The sequence below is a fragment of the Eucyclogobius newberryi genome, unplaced genomic scaffold (genome assembly GCF_026437365.1).
Source record: "Eucyclogobius newberryi isolate DKJ021-1_F unplaced genomic scaffold, fEucNew1.0.hap1 SCAF_9, whole genome shotgun sequence".
NCBI lineage: Eukaryota > Metazoa > Chordata > Actinopteri > Gobiiformes > Gobiidae > Eucyclogobius > Eucyclogobius newberryi.
Window position 1 is genome coordinate 12,196,625 of NW_027316532.1, and position 21,353 is coordinate 12,217,977.

Sequence of the window (21,353 nt, forward strand, 5' to 3'; positions counted from 1 at the left end):
ACAACCAGCCTACTTTACACAACAAACCAGCCTACTGAACACAACCAACCTACTGCACACAACCATCCTACTGCACACAACCAACCATCCTACTGCACACAACCAACCTGCTGCACACGACCAACCATCCTACTGCACACAACCATCCTACTGCACACAACCAACCTGCTGCACACGACCAACCATCCTACTGCACACAACCAACCTGCTGCACACAACCAACCTGCTGCACACAACCAACCTACTGCACACGACCAACCATCCTACTGTACACAACCATCCTACTGCACACAACCAACCTACTGAACACGACCAACCTACTGCACACGACCAACCGACTGCACACGACCATCCTACTGCACACAACCATCCTACTGCACACAAACATGGAGCGCTTAATATTGAGGCATTAATCTGTCAGTAAATTGGATAAAGTCTAAGCTGTTACACGAGCAGTTTTCCAATATTTGATAGATGAACAATATCTTGAGCGTTTCTTTGGTCTAGTGGGACTTACATGTTGTATATAGTAGTATTGGGCTTAATATGATCATTTAAACTGTTAGTAATGATTATACATTGTAGATAATAACTACTATAAGTATTTGAATGCAGAATGTATTTATTGCTGCTCTAGCCTGCTTGTTCAGGTATTGTTCATTGGTATAAAGTAGTTTCAATATTGTTTAGCTTGATATTTTCTGTAATATAATAATATATGGTACCTCAAATGTTTTTACTGTGACTGGCCAGTGCTAAATCTATGAGAACCAACCACAGCAAAGCTAAAGGTGTTTCTGAAGTTCTGTGATGCGTTTGTGCTACAGGTCCTGTCCCAGCAGCACAGTGGCTCCAAAGACTCCTCTCAGGCCCAGTTTGCAGCCTACTGGAAACCCATCCTGTCCATGGACGCCACCTTCTGGCAGCGGTGGCTGCACATGCATCGCATCGCCATCATCCTGGAGCATGACATGTACGTTGCTTTGTCACTCATTTACATGCAGAGATCTCATTGTCCCAGGAAAGACACCATAAGATGCATTTGAAGGGCTTTATTGAACGGCAATCAGATCCCAGTGCCAAAGTAAGTGTAGATTATGACTTGTCGAAAGTTGAGGCAAAAACAAACCCAAAATCTTCACTGTTTATTATTGGAAAATGATTTTAAGGAAGCGTCTGGGATGATGGCCTGGCTTGTCTGTCGGGCTGCGGTCGATTCCGTAGATTTATCCGTCTTTATTACGAGTTCACCTGAGAAGATTCTCTTGGGAGCATGAACATGAAACCGAAGAACAACAACGGCCCAGAGAACAATGCTTCAACTGAACTAGCATCAGGCTCCGGCTCCGGCTCAGGCCTCGGCTCCGGCTCCGGCTCCGGCTCCGGGCCATGCTCAGGCTCAGGCTCAGGGTCAGGCTCAGGCTCAGGGTCAGGGTCAGGGTCAGGGTCAGGCTCTAGCTCCGGCTCCGGCTCCGGCTCCGGCTCACCATCTCTACTTTACAAACCAAAGTGGCACATGACAAACCAGGTTCGTGTTTTGACTGATGAACTGGACAAGCTTGAGAATCGTAACCGCAGAGGAAATCTGCAGATGGTCAGTATTCCAGAGGACACCTAGAGGAAAGATGTCCTCAAGTATTTACACATGGATGTCTAGTATATTTAAGACCTCCAACAAAAGAAAATTCAGATTTGCGTTGCTCCCTGGCCCCCAAGCTGGTCCCGAACCAGCGTCCAAGGCCTCTTTTTTTCTATATCTAAGGTGTATGTGTGTGTATGTGTGTGTGCTTCAGGCCGGTTCCAAAGCACCTGCACACCGCCGGGAGCAACGGCCGCTACAGCACCATCCAGTGCCGCATCTCCCACTCAGCCCTGACGTCTCTGCTCCGCGACTGCAGTAGCTTTGTGCTAGTGGAGGGCTACTCTTATGTGAAGCTCATCTACAGGTGAGTCCTCCAGCCCACGCTCCAGGCCACGCTCCAGACCTCCAGAAGGACTGCTGACTGTTGCCATCCACAGCTCCTTTGACCAGCCGCCCTCCTCGTTCTACCTGGTGCGCCTCATCTCTAAAACCCCCTGCATGGTTCTGCGACTGGGTTTCCCCATCGGGACCCCTGCTCACATCAGGAACAAGGTAAGGCCTTTTTCAAGCCCTGCCATCTACTGTATCCAGGTTCTGCAGTGGCCTCGCCAGTCTCCAACAGAACATGTTTGGAGGAGCAGAGACTCTGTTGCTCAGTGACGGCCCTGAACCTGAACAAACACAGGAAAACTTAACACCATCTTTACACATGAGTTACAGAAACTAAACAACTGTGTAATAATTACTTTGGATGCTTAGAAAGCTCTTGACCCTGTCTGGTGGCCTTATTTATTTAAAATGCTAAACAAATTTCAAATAGACAAATAAAAAAATACTGGGGCTCTTAACAATGATCTAACATCAAGAATTAAAAACAATAGTAACTTAACAAACCCACAGTCCCCCCCCCCCTCCCTAACATGATTCATCAAAATGGCCCGCCATCCGTTTTGACATGGGGGAAATAAACCATCCCATCCCACACGGCCAGCGCAGAAAAGTTGGAACTCTTTTTCGGCAGAGGCGGCACAGCGACCAATCAGAGATTACGCTCTAGTGACGTGCGACGCACGAAAAGGCTCAAAACAAGCCCCACAACTATATATATATATTTTTTAATCCTCAAGATGCAGCTCTTGGAGCAAATAAAGATATTGACCAAACTCTGCTCAGCTCTAAAGTGTCTGACTCTGATCTTCTCTGATCCCGACTCTGAGAAGAGTTGATGTGTCTAAATGATTATATTACATACCAAAATTGTGTATTGTATGATACAGTGCTCAGAGGTAATACATTTAAATGACTATGTCTTTATGTTTATTTATCATTTCCATGATTCCATTAAGTTTTGGGAAGTCAATATTCAAATTTCTTGCTGGTGGATAGAACAATACACCTTAAATGTATACGTGTATATGTATGTATATATGTATGTATATGTATGTATATGTACCTAATCTGCAGAAGCAATAACTGTTTCTCTCTTTTTCCTCAGATTGTTGATCAGTTGAAAGAGCAGATCCTTAAACTGCGATTCCCACATCGAGTTCAGAACAAAGAGGCAACTCCAAAGAACAAGAGGAAGGCTGTGATTCAGCACTCTCCCTCCAAGGGGCCCTCCAAGGGGCCCCCCAGTGCGGCCGCCCAGTCCTGCCTGTCGGACCGGCCCTGTGTCGTGGTCTTCAACAAGCCGCTGGAGAAGATGCTCATCAGGTCTTTGTCCATGTTTAGTCCTGACTCTGGCACCAGCAGGAGGCCGGTCCATGTTTAGTCCTGACTCTGGCACCAGCAGGAGGCCGGTCCATGTTTAGTCCTGACTCTGGCACCAGCAGGAGGCCGGTCCATGTTTAGTCCTGACTCTGGCACCAGCAGGAGGCCGGTCCATGTTTAGTCCTGACTCTGGCACCAGCAGTAGGCTGGTCCATGTTTAGCCCTGACTCTGGCACCAGCAGGAGGCCGGTCCATGTTTAGTCCTGACTCTGGCACCAGCAGGAGGCCGGTCCATGTTTAGTCCTGACTCTGGCACCAGCAGGAGGCCGGTCCATGTTTAGTCCTGACTCTGGCACCAGCAGGAGGCCGGTCCATGTTTAGTCCTGACTCTGGCACCAGCAGGAGGCCGGTCCATGTTTAGTCCTGACTCTGGCACCAGCAGGAGGCCTGACTCTTCCTGTTCTTCCACAGGTATGAGAAGCTGCCGTTGGACTTCAGGACGCCGTATGTCTTCAACATCGAGAACTGTCCTCATCCGTGTGGTGGAGCAGCTCCTTTGAGTGTGGCAGCCAACCGCACTGCCTCCTCCACACTGGCCTCGCTCACCCGCTACTTCCTGCACCGGCGCTGGGTTTGGGCCGTGCAGGGGACCCAGGGGCCCACGGTGCCCATCCAGGCGGTGGCCCACATTCTCTCCCTGCTGTCTGAGTAGGTTCAGGAGGCGACACAGTTAACATGAGGAGAGCAGGGCAACAGGGCCTGAAATATTTATCACATAAAAGAACGTTTGCAATAAACGTATATATTACAATATCCCCAAGGCCATATTACAGCTGCATATTTGTTCTTTTATTGCTGTTTGTGTGTGTGTGTCTGTTTGTGTGTGTGTCTGACGTCATTTTAGCCTCATTTAGCCACATTTAGCCTCATTTTAGCCACATTTAGCCTCATTTAGTCTCATTTACCCTCGGTGAAGGAAGTTGAAGTCAGACTTTCTTGTGTTTAGGATCCGTGTGTCCGAGGGCTTCCACTTCGCTGCCAGCGGAGAAGGCGTGGTCAACATGGTCATTGAGCTGCCCATGGTCAGTCCCTGTGTAACGTGTGAATGTAACGCTGGTGGAGTAAGGCTGGTGGAGTAAGGCAGGTGGAGTAACACAGGTGGAGTAAGGCTGGTGGAGTAACACAGGTGGAGTAAGGCAGGTGGAGTAACACTGGTGGAGTAAGGCAGGTGGAGTAACACAGGTGGAGTAAGGCAGGTGGAGTAACGCTATGTGTTTGCAGAGCTTGTCTTCAGACTCTGATGCAGAGAGTCCGTCCTGCATCATCCAGTACATCATGTTCCCGCCGCACTCGGCCTCCTCCAAAGACAGGTATGACACTTCTACAACGCTTTATGTCGAGTGAGTCTCGTCACCCACTCCGCCCGGAGCCAAACTCAAACAGAAGGGTGCAATCAGATCAGATGAGCTCATGTCGTCTGTCATTGAGAACAGATCAAACTAACCTCAGATTAACAGTGTCGTATATTTAAATATATATTACATTATTTACACATCTTTTTGCTCGTAAGCGTCTGGTTTGTTTCAATATCGATTCATTCATTTCATTTATTTCTACAGTTAAACACAATGAACAACAAACACAATGAACAACAAACACAATGAACAACAAACACAAATAAAACATTCAATCAAATTAATGCATAAAAACACATTTACATCTGAGGCTCGTCCCAGAGCTTTAAAATCATTCAAAGACATAAAAGGATTTAACTTCCAAAGTCTGTGTTTTGTTCCACACAAGCCTTAGAGCTGAACCTTAGAGCTGAACCTCAGAGCTGAACCTAGGATCTGAACCTAAGAGCTGAACCTTAGAGCTGAACCTTAGAGCTGAACCTAGGATCTGAACCTAAGAGCTGAACCTAAGAGCTGAACCTAAGAGCTGAACCTAAGAGCTGCACCTAAGAGCTGAACCTCAGAGCTGAACCTAAGAGCTGAACCTTAGAGCTGAACCTAGTATCTGAACCTAGTATCTGAACCTAAGAGCTGAACCTTTGAGCTGAACCTTAGAGCTGAACCTCAGAGCTGAACCTCAGAGCTGAACCTCAGAGCTGAACCTCAGAGCTGAACCTTAGAGCTGAACCTCAGAGCTGAACCTCAGAGCTGAACCTTAGAGCTGAACCTTAAAGCTGAACCTAGTATCTGAACCTAGTATCTGAACCTAGTATCTGAACCTAAGAGCTGAACCTAAGAGCTGAACCTCAGAGCTGAACCTCAGAGCTGAACCTCAGAGCTGAACCTAAGAGCTGAACCTAAGAGCTGAACCTAAGAGCTGAACCTAAGAGCTGAACCTAAGAGCTGAACCTAAGAGCTGAACCTCAGAGCTGAACCTCAGAGCTGAACCTAAGAGCTGAACCTCAGAGCTGAACCTTAGAGTTGAACCTTAGAGCTGAACCTAGTATCTGAACCCAAGAGCTGAACCTAAGAGCTGAACTGGATAAATAATCAGGCAAAAGACGAAAAAGAGCCTTAAACACAAACATATGAACTTTAGAGTCTCAAGCTCTGTTTTAAATTGCACATTCTCTAAACTCTGCATCTTAATTGCTCGTGTCTTCAACAAACGCTCTAAACTCTCACACTCTAAACTCTCACGCTCTAAACGCCCACGCTCTAAACGCTCACGCTCTAAACTCTCACGCTCTAAACTCTCAAGCTCTAAACTCTCACGCTCTAAACGCTCACGCTCTAAACGCTCACGCTCTAAACGCTCACGCTCTAAACGCTCACGCTCTAAACTCTCACGCTCTAAACGCTCACGCTCTAAACGCTTACGCTCTAAACTCTCACGCTCTAAACTCTCACGCTCTAAACGCTCACGCTCTAAACGCTCACGCTCTAAACGCTCACGCTCTAAACGCTCACGCTCTAAACGCTCACGCTCTAAACTCTCACGCTCTAAACGCTCACGCTCTAAACTCTCACGCTCTAAACGCTCACGCTCTAAACGCTCACGCTCTAAACTCTCACGCTCTAAACTCTCACGCTCTAAACGCTCACGCTCTAAACGCTCACGCTCTAAACTCTCACGCTCTAAACTCTCACGCTCTAAACTCTCACGCTCTAAACTCTCACGCTCCAAACATGCTCGAAACGCTCTAAACGCTCACGCTCTAAACGCTCACGCTCTAAACTCTCACGCTCTAAACGCTCACGCTCTAAACTCTCACGCTCTAAACGCTCACGCTCTAAACTCTCACGCTCTAAACTCTCACGCTCTAAACGCTCACGCTCTAAACGCTCACGCTCTAAACTCTCACGCTCTAAACTCTCACGCTCTAAACTCTCACGCTCCAAACATGCTCTAAACGCTCATGCTCGAAACGCTCACGCTTGAAACGCTCACGCTCGAAACGCTCACGCTCGAAACGCTCTAAACTCTCATAAACAATGCTCCAATAAGAATAGTTACTTCCATAAATATAATGCTGGTGTAAAGTTGGATGTATAAACCTATGTGTTATAGTTATAGTTATGATCTGTGGATAATGTGTGAAACACGTGATTATATGAAAGAAATTACTATTGTTTGAAAAGTCCCTCTTCTTGTCGTTGTGGCGTTGCCGTGGTGACATTGTGTCTGTTGAAGCTTCTCCACAGACGACGATAACGACACCGAGCTGGAGGCGGCGGACGTGGACTCTGACCTGAGCCTGGTGACCGAGTGCTGGGTGGAGCCTCAGAGCGGCTCAGTGCTGCCCCCTTCAGAGCAGCTGCGCCACCTGCAGGGCCTGCAGTACCACCAGATCCCCCGAGCGGTCAGTACTCCTGCCCCACACGACAGTACCACCAGATCCCCCGAGCGGTCAGTACTCCTACACAATAGTACCACCAGATCCCCCAAGCGGTCAGTACTCATGCCCCACACGACAGTACCATCAGATCCCCCGAGCGGTCAGTACTCCTACACAACAGTACCATCAGATCCCCGAGCGGTCAGTACTCCTACACAACAGTACCATCAGATCCCCCGAGTGGTCAGTACTCCTACACAACAGTGGCACCAGATCCCCCGAGCGGTCAGTACTCCTGCCCCACACAACAGTACCACCAGATCCCCCGAGCGGTCAGTACTCCTGCCCCACACAACAGTACCACCAGATCCCCCGAGCGGTCAGTACTCCTGCCCCACATGACAGTACCACCAGATCCCCCGAGCGGTCAGTACTCCTGCCCCACACGACAGTACTACCAGATCCCCCGAGCGGTCAGTACTCCTGCCCCACACGACAGTACCATCAGATCCCCCGAGCGGTCCGTACTCCTACACAACATGGTCAGTACAAGTACAGCTTCTGGGGTCGTTAGCCCCATAAGTCATTTGATCTTCAGTGCAGAGAGTCAGAGCTGCTGCATCTCATCTCATCTCAATGACACAGAGTGTGCTTGTGTCCTGACTGAGTCCAAGCAGGTGTCATATAAATGTCATATATATAACATATAGAACACAAAACGAGGAACACGACACAGAGAGCAGGCAAACTCAATCAAGACGTCCCATTAACCTGTATTTAACCAGGAAAGAAACACATTGAGATCTAAACCTCCTTTTACAGGAAGTCCTGGGACAAAGGTCATGACATTCACAGGGACCAAGGGAAGGTCATGACCTCACAGACCAAAGAACCCTCTATATTTAAGAACAAATACAAGAGTTTGTGTTTAAAAGCAAAGACTCTTTTTCATTGCCTTTTTACAATGGCAGGAAAACCCCAAACTGACTGTTTAAAAGGAGCAGGAGGGGCCCAACTACACACAAGCAGGAGGGGGCCCAACTACACACAAGCAGGAGGGGGCGCAACTACACACAAGCAGGAGGGGGCCCAACTACACACAAGCAGGAGGGGCCCAACTAAACACAAGCAGGAGAGGCCCAACTACACACAAGCAGGAGGGGCCCAACTACACACAAGCAGGAGGGGCCCAACTACACACAAGCAGGAGGGGCCCAACTTCACACAACTGAAATGATCCAATGCATGAATCTCCTGGCACTCAAAGAAGGCCACCCAGCCCTGGCACAGATTTCACAGTGGCGGGTGAGCCCGGTGGCGGTTGAGCCCGGCGGCGGGTGAAAGGGAACTCTCAAGCTGCTTGACATGATCTCCATAAAACCCACTTATTTCCACTCAAATCAATCATTCTGGCTCAGTTTGTACCCTAAAATAACCTTTAAAATTAATAGGCATTTTATATGGATTCTGCCTTGACAAAAATCAGATAAAACGATTGATCTTTTTAATAGGAATTGGGGGAAAAAGAAACAACAGAGATAACTTTTCTTTTTTGTGTCAGATCTTCCCTGGAGACCTGTCCTGCATGTCCACCATGATGACCTTTGAGCACTTGAACCAGCTCTGCCACAACAAGGAGCAGGTGTTTTCACTGCCCCCTACAGTCCAGGAGCTCACAGGTACGACACGCCCAGGTTACAGTGTTAAAGCCTTATTAGAAGTGAGTCTGTAGATTAGTAGCTTGACATTACACATTGCTGCTTGTCGTCTCCGTGTATTTACTTGTTACTTGTTGGCGTATGTATTCAGTTGTTGGTGTATGTATTCAGTTGCTGGTGTATGTATTCAGTTGTTGGTGTATGTATTCAGTTGTTTATGTATGTATTCAGTTGTTGGTGTATGTGTATGTATTCAGTTGTTGGTGTATGTGTATGTATTCAGTTGTTGGTGTATGTATTCAGTTGTTGGTGTATGTATTCAGTTGTTGGTGTATGTATTCATTTGCTGGTGTATGTATTCAGTTGTTGGTGTATGTATTCAGTTGCTGGTGTATGTATTCAGTATGTCATTTGTATTTCATGACACTTGTGTCTTTAGGCGAGCACATGAACTCTGAGGACAGCATCCACATGGTCCCTTTTCACTTTGATCTGATGCAGCTGCTGCCACGCTGCCAGCAGGTGGAGCTGTTCTTCCACACCTTCAGCACAGGTACTCTTCGGCACAGGTACTCCCTGCTCTCTGATGAAAGCAGGAGGGTCTGGGACATGACCACAGAGAGCATCTAACAACTGTCCAAGTTTGGACCGTCCAATCAAAGTTGATTATTTATAGCTTTTCTCTCAAATGTGGTAAGATAAGATGAGCTTTATTTGTCCCACAATTGGGACATTTCAGTGTTGCAACAGTGGAAGACAACTCCTCTTGAATATGTTTGTCAGATTCAGATTGAAGGTGGAACATTGTGAGACATTCTTCTTCCTTCACATTTTGGGAGTGTGAGGTTCCTTGTTTGGGATCCAGTGAATCTGGTCAAACTCAAACAGAACCATGCAACTAGGTTTGCTTATTTACTAGAGTGTTGGATTATGTTTTGGCTAAATAATCAGAATCAGAATCAAAAAAAGGTTTAATGTCAATGAACAGAATTCACAAACATGAACTTGTCCTGGTGATTCAGTGAAACATAGAACAATGATAAAACAACATATATAAGTCAAAAAGAAAAACAATTTAAATCTGCTATAGGATAAAACATAATAATAGGCTTTAGGCAGTTATTATTGTTGCTTTTAGGGAATTTACAGTTGTAGTGCTGAAAGTGACAGTGAGTGATTAAATTATGGTGTTTAAGAAGTGTTCATGAGTCCAACAGCCGAGGGAAAGAAACTTCTTCTTCGTTCTAGTGGAGGAGGTTCTGGTCCTGATGGAGCCTCCTGCCTGAGGGGCGTGGCCTCCTGCCTGAGGGGAGTGGCCTCCTGCCTGAGGGGAGTGGCCGAGTAGCCTCCTGCTTGAGGGGAGTGGCCTCCTACTTGAGGGGAGTGGCCTCTTGCCTGAGGGGAGTGGCCTCTTGCCTGAGGGGCGCGGCCTCCTGCCTGAGGGGAGTGGCCTCCTGCAGAGATAAAGTCTGCAGCCGATCACCTTCTCAGCAGAGGGCGCCGTAGTCTCTGTTTGTCCCTGGCTGTGGCTCCACACGGGGATGGAGGAGGTGATGGAGGAGGTGAGAATGGACTCAATGATGGCCGTGTAGAACTGGTTCATCATCAGCTTGTCTTTCTTCAGCTGCTGCAGGAAGTACATCCTCTGCTGGTCCTTCTTGATGAGGAGCTGATGGTGGCTCCCACTTGAGGTCCTGGTGATGGTAGTGCAGAGGAGGTGGAGGGTTAGGGCTTTTAGAGACTCTTGGCACCACCAGAAGGCCGGCATTCTGAGAGCGAAGAGCTCTGTTTGGATGATATGGTTCTATAGCATCTTTGAGGTAGGATGGGGCCATGCCATTTATGGCTTTGTAGGTCAAGAGTAGAATTTTGAATTTGATTCTAAACTCGACGGGGAGCCAGTGAAGAGACTTCAGCACTGGCGTAATGTGCTCTCTTCTTTTTGTTCCTGTTAGTAATCTTGCTGCTGCATTTTGAACCAGTTGAAAGCTTTTTATGGAGCTTTTAGGACACGCTGCAAGCAGGGAGTTACAGTAGTCTAATCTAGTCGTTACAAATGCATGGATAAGTTTTTCGGCATCACTTTTAGGCAGGATTCTTCTGATTTTGGCTATGTTGCGCAAATGGAAATAGGCTGTTTTACAAGCTTGATTTATATGAGCTTTAAATGAGAGCTCCTGGTCAAATAAGACTCCAAGGTTTCTTACAGTAGAACTGGAGGCTACACTGACATTGTCCAGTGTGACTATCTGCTCAGATAGATTGTCTCGTAGATGCTTAGGGCCCAGCACAATGACCTCGGTTTTTTCAGGGTTAAGAAGCAGGTAGTTTAGTGTCATCCAGGTTTTTATCTCCTTCACACAAGTACTAAGTCTGTCTACTTGATCGCTCTGATCAGGTTTCATTGATAAATACAGCTGAGTGTCGTCTGCATAGCAGTGGAAGTTAATGCCATGCTTTCTGATAATGTTGCCTAACGGCAGCATATAAAGAGTAAACAGAATTGGACCGAGTAACGAACCCTGTGGCACACCGTAAATTACTTTAGAGCATGGTGAGGAGCTCTGGTTTACATTAACAAATTGGAACCTATCAGATAGATAGGATTTAAACCAGCTGAGGGCTGTTCCTCCAACACCTACATCACATTCTAACCTCTGCAGTAGAATGTTGTGGTCAATGGTGTCAAACGCTGCGCTGAGGTCCAACAGAACCAGGATTGAGACCAGTCCATCGTCAGCGGCTAATAACAAATCATTTGTGACTTTAACTAGTGCAGTTTCAGTGCTGTGATGGGCTCTGAACCCTGACTGGAAAACTTCAAATAAGTTATTGTCCTGCAGGTGGCGACAAAGCTGTTTTACTACAACTTTTTCAAGGATTTTAGAGACGAAGGGAAGATTTGAAATAGGTCTGTAGTTTACCAATAGGTCGGGATCTAGATTAGGCTTTTTCAGAAGAGGTTTAATGACTGCATGTTTGAAGGACTGTGGAACATAAGCACTTTATACTGAAGTATTTATCATAGTAAAAATAGGGTCTATAATTAGGGGGAGAATGTCTTTGAGGAGTCTGCTTGGAATGGGGTCTAGGACACAAGTTGAGCTTTTAGAGGACATAATGGCTGAAGTTATCTCTGCTTGATCAACAGCTGTGAACCTTTCTAAGTTTACAGGTGGATTTATATGGGACGTTAGATTTACAGCTTGGGCTAGTTCAGGGCTAATAGCGGGGGTAATTTCATCTAATTTATCTCTGATTGTTTTTATTTTATTGTTAAAAAATAGGAGGAAATCATCAGAGCTAAGTGTAGCTGGGATTGAGGGCTCTACTGCACTGTGACAGTTTGTTAGCCTAGCTACAGTGCTGAAAAGGAATTTAGTGTTACTTTTGTTGACTTCTATTAGATTTGAATAATATCTGGTTTGGGCCTTACGCAGAGCCTGCTTATAGGACAGCAGGCAACTTTTCCATGCTTTTAGGGATTCTTCTGTGTGAGAGCGACGAAATAATCCCTCTAACTTTCTAACTCTTTGTTTATGTGAACGCAGTTCTTGGTTGTACCATGGGGAGGCGCGCTTTGGCCTAATGACCTTCTGTTTTAACGGCGCGACAACGTCAAGAGCAGACTTCAGAGAATTCATGGTCAAGTTGACAAATTGATCACTTAAACTGGGACTAAAGCTGTTCTCAGCAGGATCACATGACATGTCACTTAGTATTGGCTCTATTATTTCCTTGAATTTTGAGATAGATTTTTCAGCTATTGTCCTTTTCATTATAACTTTATTCTGTGGGACTGGATGATCTTTAAGAATAAACTGAAAGGTAATTAGGAAATGATCTGACAATATAGGGTTTTGAGGGAGGACAATGAGGTCACTAATCTCTGTTCCATACGTTAGGACAAGATCCAGAGTGTTCTTATGGGTGTGAGTTGGTTTATTTACATTCTGAGTGAAACCAATGCTGTCCAACAAGGCGCTGAAGGCATTACTGAGAGCGTCATCACTCATGTTCACGTGGATATTAAAGTCTCCAGCTATAAATATTGTATCCCAGGCTAACACTAAGTTTGATATAAAGTCAGAAAACTCTGTTAAAAACTCTGAGTAGGGACCAGGAGGTCGGTAGATAACTATGAACAAAACTCCTTTTTGGTTTTTCATATTTGGACATGTGATCGACAGCATAAGGCTTTCAAATGAGTGAAATGCATTGTTAGTTTTAGGGCTCATAAGTAGGCTTGAGTGTGAGATCACTGCCACACCACCACCTCGGCCTGTGCTCCTGGCAGTCTGAAAGTTAACATGGGTGGGTGGGGTGGACTCATTTAGTCTGACGTAGTCGTCTTGTTGAAGCCACGTTTCAGTTAGAGCTAGAAGATCTATGTTATAGTCACTAATTAATTCATTAACTAAGAGCGATTTGGAGGAAATTGCTCTAATGTTTAGCAGTCCACATTTTACGTGTTTATTCATTTGTATATTTGTGTCATTTGTGATTGTTATTTCCCTTAAGTTATTTGGTCTGACGCCTGAAATATTTTTTCTGATATGTGACTTTTTGGCATTATTTGTACGAGGAACACGAGGGACACACACAGTCTCTATCTGTCTTGAATCTGAACACTTCACATGTAACAGAACGGGCGAGAGTTCAGCGACAGAGGAGCGTCTTAAACTGCTGCTCTGCGCCCAGGGCTCATCCCTAGATGGTCACTTAACATAACTAAGACTATCGGTCAAATTCCGAACTAATAGGGATGTACCCTCCGAAATCGGATGGATGCCATCCCTGCGTATGAGCCCAGGCTTTCCCCAAAACGCACTCCAGTTATCAATAAAGACAACGTTGTTTTGAGGGCACCATCTGGATAACCAGTTGTTGAATGCTGAGAGACGGCTGTACAATTCAGCATTGATCCGATTGGGCAGGGGACCAGAAAATATTACAGTGTCTGACATCGACTTTGCTAATTCACACACCGCAGCTACTTGAACTTTGAGCACCTCTGATTGTCTCCGCCGGGCGTTGTTACCGCCTGCGTGAATCACGACTCGCCGGAAACGGGTCTTACTCTGCTTTAAGATCCTAAGGTTTCCTTCGATGTCACCCATTCTGGCCCCCGGGTAACACCTAACGCTAGCAGCTGGCAGCTTTACGTCTCTAACAATAGAACTCCCGATTACAAGAGTTTATCTAGTGTGTTCAGCGGGCGTGTGATCGCTGAGGGGAGAAAACCTATTATAGACGTGAAGCTCACGGCGCTCTGAGGTTCGGCGTTTAGCGCCTTGTCCCCTCCGAGCTGTCACAAATTGGTCCCTATTCTGTTCCTGGTCTAGTCCCGGCTGCACGGGAGACGCTGAGGGGCTGAGCTCGGCCTTACTGCTACTGCTAATGCTAATGCTACGCCCTGCAGCGCGGTCCGGTAGCCCTCGCGCTAAAACCGAACTATAACTGGACTTAAGCTCCTCTAAACAGCGGATCCGCGCTTCTAACTCCGTAACCCTGGCCTCCAAAACTACCACTACACTGCACTTCACGCACCTATCATCAGAGAAGGAGCCAGGGTTCTGACTCGACATATGACAGCTCAAACAGGTAAAGGTAGATCCAGCCATGACGCTAGCGGCTAGGCTATGCTAGGCTAGTTCAGGCTGGAGCTAGAGAGTGAGGAGGGCTTTTAATCCACGAAATACTGAAAAGCGAGCGGCTTGAGGCTCCGGATTGTTTGCGGAGAAATCAAATGCTCACTTGTGTGTATATGATGCGTAAATAGTGTGTATAATTCGTGGATTAATCGGTAAAAGGCTCTAAGAACGAACAGCTCTGAAAACGCGACACACTCACCGGAAATGACGTCACCTCATGGTGATGAGGGTGGTGTCGTCATGGTGATGAGGGTGGTACTGAGTCGTGGCTGGAGGTGCAGCAGTTTGTCACAGGGAGAAGAGCAGGGGAGAAAGTACACAGCCCTGTGGAGCTCCTGTGCTGATAGTCCCAGTGTCTGAGACATTCTTCTCCAGCCGCACACACTGACTCTGATCCATCAGGAAGTCAGTGCTCCCCCTGCAGGTGGAGTCAGTGCTCCCCCTGCAGGTGGAGTCAGTGCTCCCCCTGCAGGTGGAGTCAGGCACGTTGAGCTGGGAGAGCTTGTACTGGAGCAGAGCAGGAGGTGGTGTTGATCCTGGTGTAGGTTCCCGGGGAGTCCAGGTGCTGCAGGCGAAGTGGAGAGCCAGGTTGATGGCGTCGTCCACAGACCTGTGGCTCTGTAGGCGAACTGCAGGAGGTCCAGCTGGAGGGAGGTGAAGGACTTGAGGTGGGGGAGGACCAGGCCCTCAAATGACTTCATGATTACAGACGTCAGTGCCATAGGTCTGTAGTCATTAAGTCCAGTCTTCTTAGGGACAGGGACAATGATGGACGACTTTAAGCTTGGACACGGCATGACTCCAGGAGGGGTTAAAATGCCAGTGAAAACGGGGTCCAACTCGCATGCACTGTGTCTTAAGGTGGAGGGAGTGACATCGTCTGGCCCAGCAGCTTTTCGGGGGCTGGAAATAGTCTGCTTACATCCTGCTCCTGAACTGAAATGATCAGTTATTGGTTCGCCAACTCGCCTGGTCAGGATTGGAGACCTTCTCTAACTCTTGCTGTTTCTACATTTAGCTGAACAGAGCTCAGAACCTCAGCCCTGTGTGCCCAACGAGCTGCTGCTGAGCCTGTTCCACAGCAGCCTGACTGAGCAGCTGAGCGACAGAGAGGTCCCTTTGACGGACACTGACCACGCTGCTCTCATCCCACACATCCTGCAGCGCGAACGCCATGGACACACTGCACCCTTCTCTCTACCGACTGTCAGAGGTAAGCACTAAGTAAACTACATTTGCAAAGCGTTCACTGTCAGTACGTTTACATGCAAACGAAAAAACCCAATAGTTGCTTTAATCCGATACAATCAGACATCTTGGTGTGTAAACACTTTACTCCCAGAGAAATATGACCCATGACCCACGCCGACCTATGACCCACGCTGACCTATGACCCCAGAACAACATACAAGGAAGAACAACACCAGGATTAGGGTGCACTTTATCTGCACAATAACTAACGCGGACGTTACATACGAGATGAACAAAGCTGTGACTGCTGCTGTTCCAAAATGCACACGACAGTTGTTTATATGGGACTGGAATGGGGGAGGGGCGTATTAGTCGCTGAAACAACGCATATCGCCACCTAGTGTGAGGAGGACGACACGTTCTTGTCAGTACTTGGACTTTCTTGTCTGCATGAATACTTGGACAAGGACAGAGCTCGTCCAAGACCTCAAAACCGAATGTTATAAAAAACTTTTCTATTTCATTCCTCCTGACCGCCAGAGGACGGTGCTTAGCACCTGGATATCTACATGTGGTGGACGTGACATGGGTGACGTCAGAACCAGTCCATATATATACCTGACGCACCCAGCACTCTTTTCTTTCCACATTTCTCGCATCAGCGATAGGTCGAAGTTCCTTCTTGGAATATTGCTTTGGATTTCAACCCGTTCTCGCTTGGAGCCTCATATATTGGAGCTGCGCGTCACGTCCTCCGGAATGACTGTTATCATCACTTGCAGGGAGTATTTTTTGCCGTTTTCTGGATAAATATTGATACGCTGTGTGTTGACACCGACTATTACTAGCTGGTTAGCCCTCATATGCTTGGCGGCCAGCTTTTCTCAGCTAATTATCCGACAGTCTGCGGACTTTGATACGTTAGCACATCTATTCAGAGCCTGCTAGGCTAGTACACCAGTGCCTCGTGAGTGTTTTTCGTTCCTGCGGCAGCGCCATTTCGTGAGTGTTTTTTTCTTTTAACGCCGCGTGTGAGCTCGTGATAACCTGCGCCCCGTGAGTGACTCCGCTCCTGTGGCTTGACCGTTTATTAGCTTGTCTTGTTGCTAGCTATACTTCGGTTGTATTGTATTTTTTACACCTGCGTGACCCAGTGCCTCGTGAGTGTTTTTTCGCTCAAACGGCACCGTGGTTACTGACTATTCTCAATCTCAACCGGTGTTCAGTGAGTGCTCTCAGCTCCTGTGACACCGCAAGTCTGGGACTCGTGAGTGTTTCTCCCGCTCACTAGCCCGTTGCTTCTGCCTCAGTTTGTGGCGACGGTAGCCTGTGCGTGTTCACCCGCGCCTTCTAATTAAGCGCGGTACATGAGCCAGTGACTTGTGAGTGTTATTCGCTCCGGAAAGCTCACAAGATGATGTCATCCCTGTTGCATGGTTGCAACAGTTGCTTGGCTCCTCTAAGCCCAGAAGATGGCCATACCCTATGTCCACATTGTCTGGGGATTGGACATCTGAAACAGGCTCTCACAGAAGATGCCTGTTTCAATTGTATCTCCATTCCACTGGCAGACAGGACCGCTAGATTGGCAGCGGTTGAGAGTACTATGCCCAAACTTACTCTTGCCTCTAGTCCTGTTAAGGACCATAAACGCCGCAAGCGTCCCCGCATGGAGGCCCCTGAGGCCAAGAGAAGTCATCCTGATCAGGCGTTGTCTGCCAAAGTGGACACTTTGGCTTCTGAATTTGCTCAGATTAAGTCTTTGCTCCTCAGTCTAAAACCTAGTGGTCCTCCCACTGTGCCTAGCCCCATTCTGGATGATGAAGATAACCAAACAGACTCCAGTGCTGATCATCCTCAGCAGGACGCTATATCCATTGCTGCTTCAGATACTTTGTTCAGAGCAGATGGCGCAGATTTTCTGGGGGCTCGGGTAGAAGGCTGTCACTCTCCTAACCCCTCTGTTGTGAGCTCCCGCTCCTCAGACCTGGAGCCCTTGGAGACAGAACCTGAGTTTTCCTCTGTTCACGAGGCTATTCAGTTGGCCTTATCGAGACTTGGAGTAGATACACCTGTGACGGCTGTCCCTACAAGTGCCTTTTTCAAAGTCTCCCAGAAGCCTGTATTCAGCGTTCTGGCCTCTTTGCCATACATTGAGGAGCTTCAACGATGTTGGGCAGATCCCAAGTCGTTTACTCATTTCCCAAGGGAATGCAGGAGTTTGAGTGCTTTGCAAGATGCAGCTAAGTACGGATTGGATCGCATGCCCTCCGTTGATGGCACTATTGCGGGCCTGGTTGTAGCGCCTGTGGATGCTGCTCGACCGGAAGCCCGTTGCCCACGTCCTCAGTGCAGAGTTACGGATGACCTCATTACTAAAGGTTATGATGCGGCGGCTCGGATTGGTCGCCTGGGTAACTCCCTTTCTCATCTAGCCATTGCCCTTTCTCAGTCTCTGAAAGAGGCTGGAGTTGACAATGCTACGCAGAGCCTGAGTGATGCTTCACTTCAGGCGTTTGCTTACATGTCGAGAGAGCTTGGAAGGCTGATGTCCACTCTGACTATTGCTAGACGCCAGGTGTGGCTAGCCCAGTCCCCCCTGTCAGAGTCTTGCAGGGGTACACTTCGCACTTTACCTGTTGTGCCAGGTCATGTGTTTGGATCCGCTGCCCAGCAGACCTTGGAGCGGGCTGTTGAGGCAAATAAATCTCGCAGACACTTTTCTGAACTGCATTGTGGCCCCAGACCCCAGCCCAGAGGTGCCAGCTCTTTTCGCCCAGCGGCAAGAGTCTCAACCTTACCAGGATCTGGACGTGTTTTTGATGGTCAGCCCACGTTTCGGCCACCGAAGAAATGACCGCCAGGTTCGCCGGGACCACCCCCCCAGGCCTCAAGGCGGCCACAACAGTAGAGTTAGACACTCTACATCTGGCCCCCAGCAGTTTTTCCGAAAGCCGTCGCGGTCGTTGGGAGGCCTTAGTTACAGACCCGTGGGTGATTTCAACCCTGTTCGAGGGCTACAAAATTCAGTTCAGACGGCGTCCCCCAAAGTTCGAGGGGGTAAAAAGAACCGTTGTTTCCGACCCAGTGAGGTCCATGGCCCTCCGACAGGACAGAACTTTTGCGTAAAGGTGCCATAGAAGTTGTTCAGAGTTCAGAACAGTTAAAGGGGTTCTATTCAATCTATTTTCTAGTTCCAAAAAAGGATGGAGGTTTTCGTCCGATTCTCGATCTCAGGCGCCTAAATCATTATGTCAAGGTGCTACGTTTTCACATGCTCCGTACCACGGATGTCCTGCAGTCGGTCAGGGAAGGGGATTGGTTCACAAGTGTCGACTTGAAGGACGCTTATTTCCATGTACCTGTGGCACCACACCACAGACCGTTTCTTCGCTTTGCTTTCGAAGATCAAGCGTACCAGTTCAGAGTGCTCCCCTTTGGGCTCTCTCTGGCGCCCCGTACATTCACCAGGTGTGTGGCGGCAGTTCTTGCGCCCCTTCAAGCCCGCGGAATGAGAATTATGCCGTACTTGGACGACTGGCTTGTGTGTGCTCGGAGTCGGGAACAAGCACTCGGAGACACTTCCATTCTACTGGACACAATTGGGGCTTTCAGTGAACGTTGCGAAGAGCTCATTGATTCCCAGCCAAAAGGTAATCTTCATTTGCATTGCCATTGAATCTGTGACCATGAAGGCTTCTCCGTCCCCTCAAAGAGTGACAGATGTGCTCAATCTCCTTTCTCGTGTTCAGAGGAATCAGAGGGTGTCATTCGGTCTGCTTCTTCAGTTGATGGGCAAGCTTACGTCCGTGTCAACATTGATATCTCTGGGGCTTCTGTACTTGTGCCCCTTACAGATTTGGCTCAACAATCTGGGTCTATATCCACAGCTGCACCAGCACAGATCAGTGCAGCTCTCAACTCCGTGTCTTCGGCATCTCCGGCCTTGGGGAAACAGAGAGTTCCTTTGCAGTGGCGTTCCTCTGGGCTCTCTCCCGTGTCGTCGAGAGGTAGTAGTCACAGACGCCTCACTTACAGGCTGGGGGGCTGTCTGGAACCACAGGATGGTCAGTGGTGTTTGGAATCCTCGAGAGAGGCTCCAACACATAAATGTGCTGGAACTGCGAGCTGTTCGCTTCGCACTCATGTTCTTCCTTCCTGCCCTCAGGGGGAGACATGATCTGTTCACTCACTAGTGGAGGCACGGAAACTCCACCTGTGGGCGCTGCCCCATTTGCAGAGTGTCAGGGCAGTTTATCTGCCAGGCGTGCAGAATTGCACTGCAGATTTTCTCTCGCGGCAGAAACCACAACCGGGAGAGTGGAGGTTGAACCCGATGGTGGTGCAGGAAATCTGGGGGATGTACAGCATGGCAGAGGTAGATCTATTTGCCTCGAGCGCGACAACACATTGTCAACTGTGGTTTTCCCTCTCAGAACCAGATGCACTGGCACACACGTGGCTGGAATGCCTCCTGTATGCATTCCCTCCCTTTCCACTCCTGTTGCTAACGCTACACAGGATAGCCAGGAGCAACTAATAACACAGAGTGTTATTAGTTGCTCCGTATTGGCTAGGGAGGATATGGTTTCCCATGCTTCTCCAACTTCTCAATGGGAAACCGTGGCCTCTCCCTCAGAGGAAGGATCTCCTGTCACAGCTGGGAGGGAGCATATGGCATCCTCACCCAGAGCGCCTTCACCTGTACCTGTGGCCATTGAAAGGCCGGACTCTGTGTTGACTTCTTGTGACCAGGCAGTTATACAAACAATCCTGAACGCTCGTGCTGCCTCGACAAGAGCGCTGTATGAGAACAGATGGAAACGAAAGTTACGACTGTAACTACGGTTCTATGAATCCCGGATGACCGCCAGAGGCGGTGCATAAAGCACTGGATGATCATCCTTGCGCATACACAGGTCGAGAATTAATAACAAAAAAGTCACCTTTGACCCCCCGGTGGCTCACGTGAGTCTATATAGTCACGTGACACCGGGAGCTCAGTCCCTGGAAACCTTCTCGCAAAGCACGAGAATTCCGAGGGACCGGATGCTCTGGCGGTCATCCGGGATTCATAGAACCGTAGTTACAGTCGTAACTTTCGTTCTATTTCATCCCTACTGACCGCCAGAGGCGGTGCATAAAGCACTGGATGACGAATACCAGCAGAGTCCCGAGGAATAGACAAAACCATACCTCAATGGGACGCAGAAGAGTGCTGCCGGAGAACCTCTTCCAGCGGTTGTGGAGAAACCACATTCACTCTGTAGAATCTTGCAAATGTATTCGGGGATGTCCAAGGGGCGGTTGTGCCCCTCCGACAAAATCACCTTTGGAACAAAATCTATATTCGGCCAAAGGGAAACCCCAGAGTTGTCGGGGTGCCAACGAAAACAGGAATCTGCCACGGACAAAGCCTGGAGCTCACTCACCCGCTTCGCAGAGGCCATCGCCAGAAGGAATGCCGTCTTCATTGACAGCCATTTAAGGTCAACCTGCGACAGAGGCTCAAATGGAGAGGATCGCAACGCCTCCAGCATCAGGGACAGGTCCCAGGCCGGGGCCACAGACCGGGCCGGCGGATGCAAACGCCGAGCACCCTTTAGAAAAAGGGAAATATCTTGGTTACGGCCAACCGAGAAACCATTCCACCCCACATGCCCACAAGAAATTGCGGCAATGTATACCTTCAGGGTAGATGGAGAGCGCCCCTGGCCAAGTAGCTCCTGCAGGAATGCGAGCACCGTTGACACAGCACAATGCAC

At 48.3% G+C, this 21,353-nt stretch overlaps 1 protein-coding gene across 1 annotated transcript in view; it reads left to right on the forward strand.

The window, feature by feature from the left end:
- The window catches only part of szt2 (SZT2 subunit of KICSTOR complex), a 147,777-nt gene that overhangs the window by 40,871 nt on the left and 85,553 nt on the right, over positions 1–21,353 (forward strand). Inside the window, exons 12-22 of the mRNA XM_072439086.1 lie at positions 828–973; positions 1,794–1,946; positions 2,020–2,134; positions 3,078–3,295; positions 3,764–4,000; positions 4,299–4,374; positions 4,574–4,662; positions 6,941–7,109; positions 8,647–8,764; positions 9,183–9,296; positions 15,416–15,610. Of these exons, the coding sequence (XP_072295187.1) occupies positions 828–973; positions 1,794–1,946; positions 2,020–2,134; positions 3,078–3,295; positions 3,764–4,000; positions 4,299–4,374; positions 4,574–4,662; positions 6,941–7,109; positions 8,647–8,764; positions 9,183–9,296; positions 15,416–15,610 (1,630 nt within the window). The remainder of the gene's footprint in view (positions 1–827; positions 974–1,793; positions 1,947–2,019; positions 2,135–3,077; positions 3,296–3,763; positions 4,001–4,298; positions 4,375–4,573; positions 4,663–6,940; positions 7,110–8,646; positions 8,765–9,182; positions 9,297–15,415; positions 15,611–21,353) is intronic.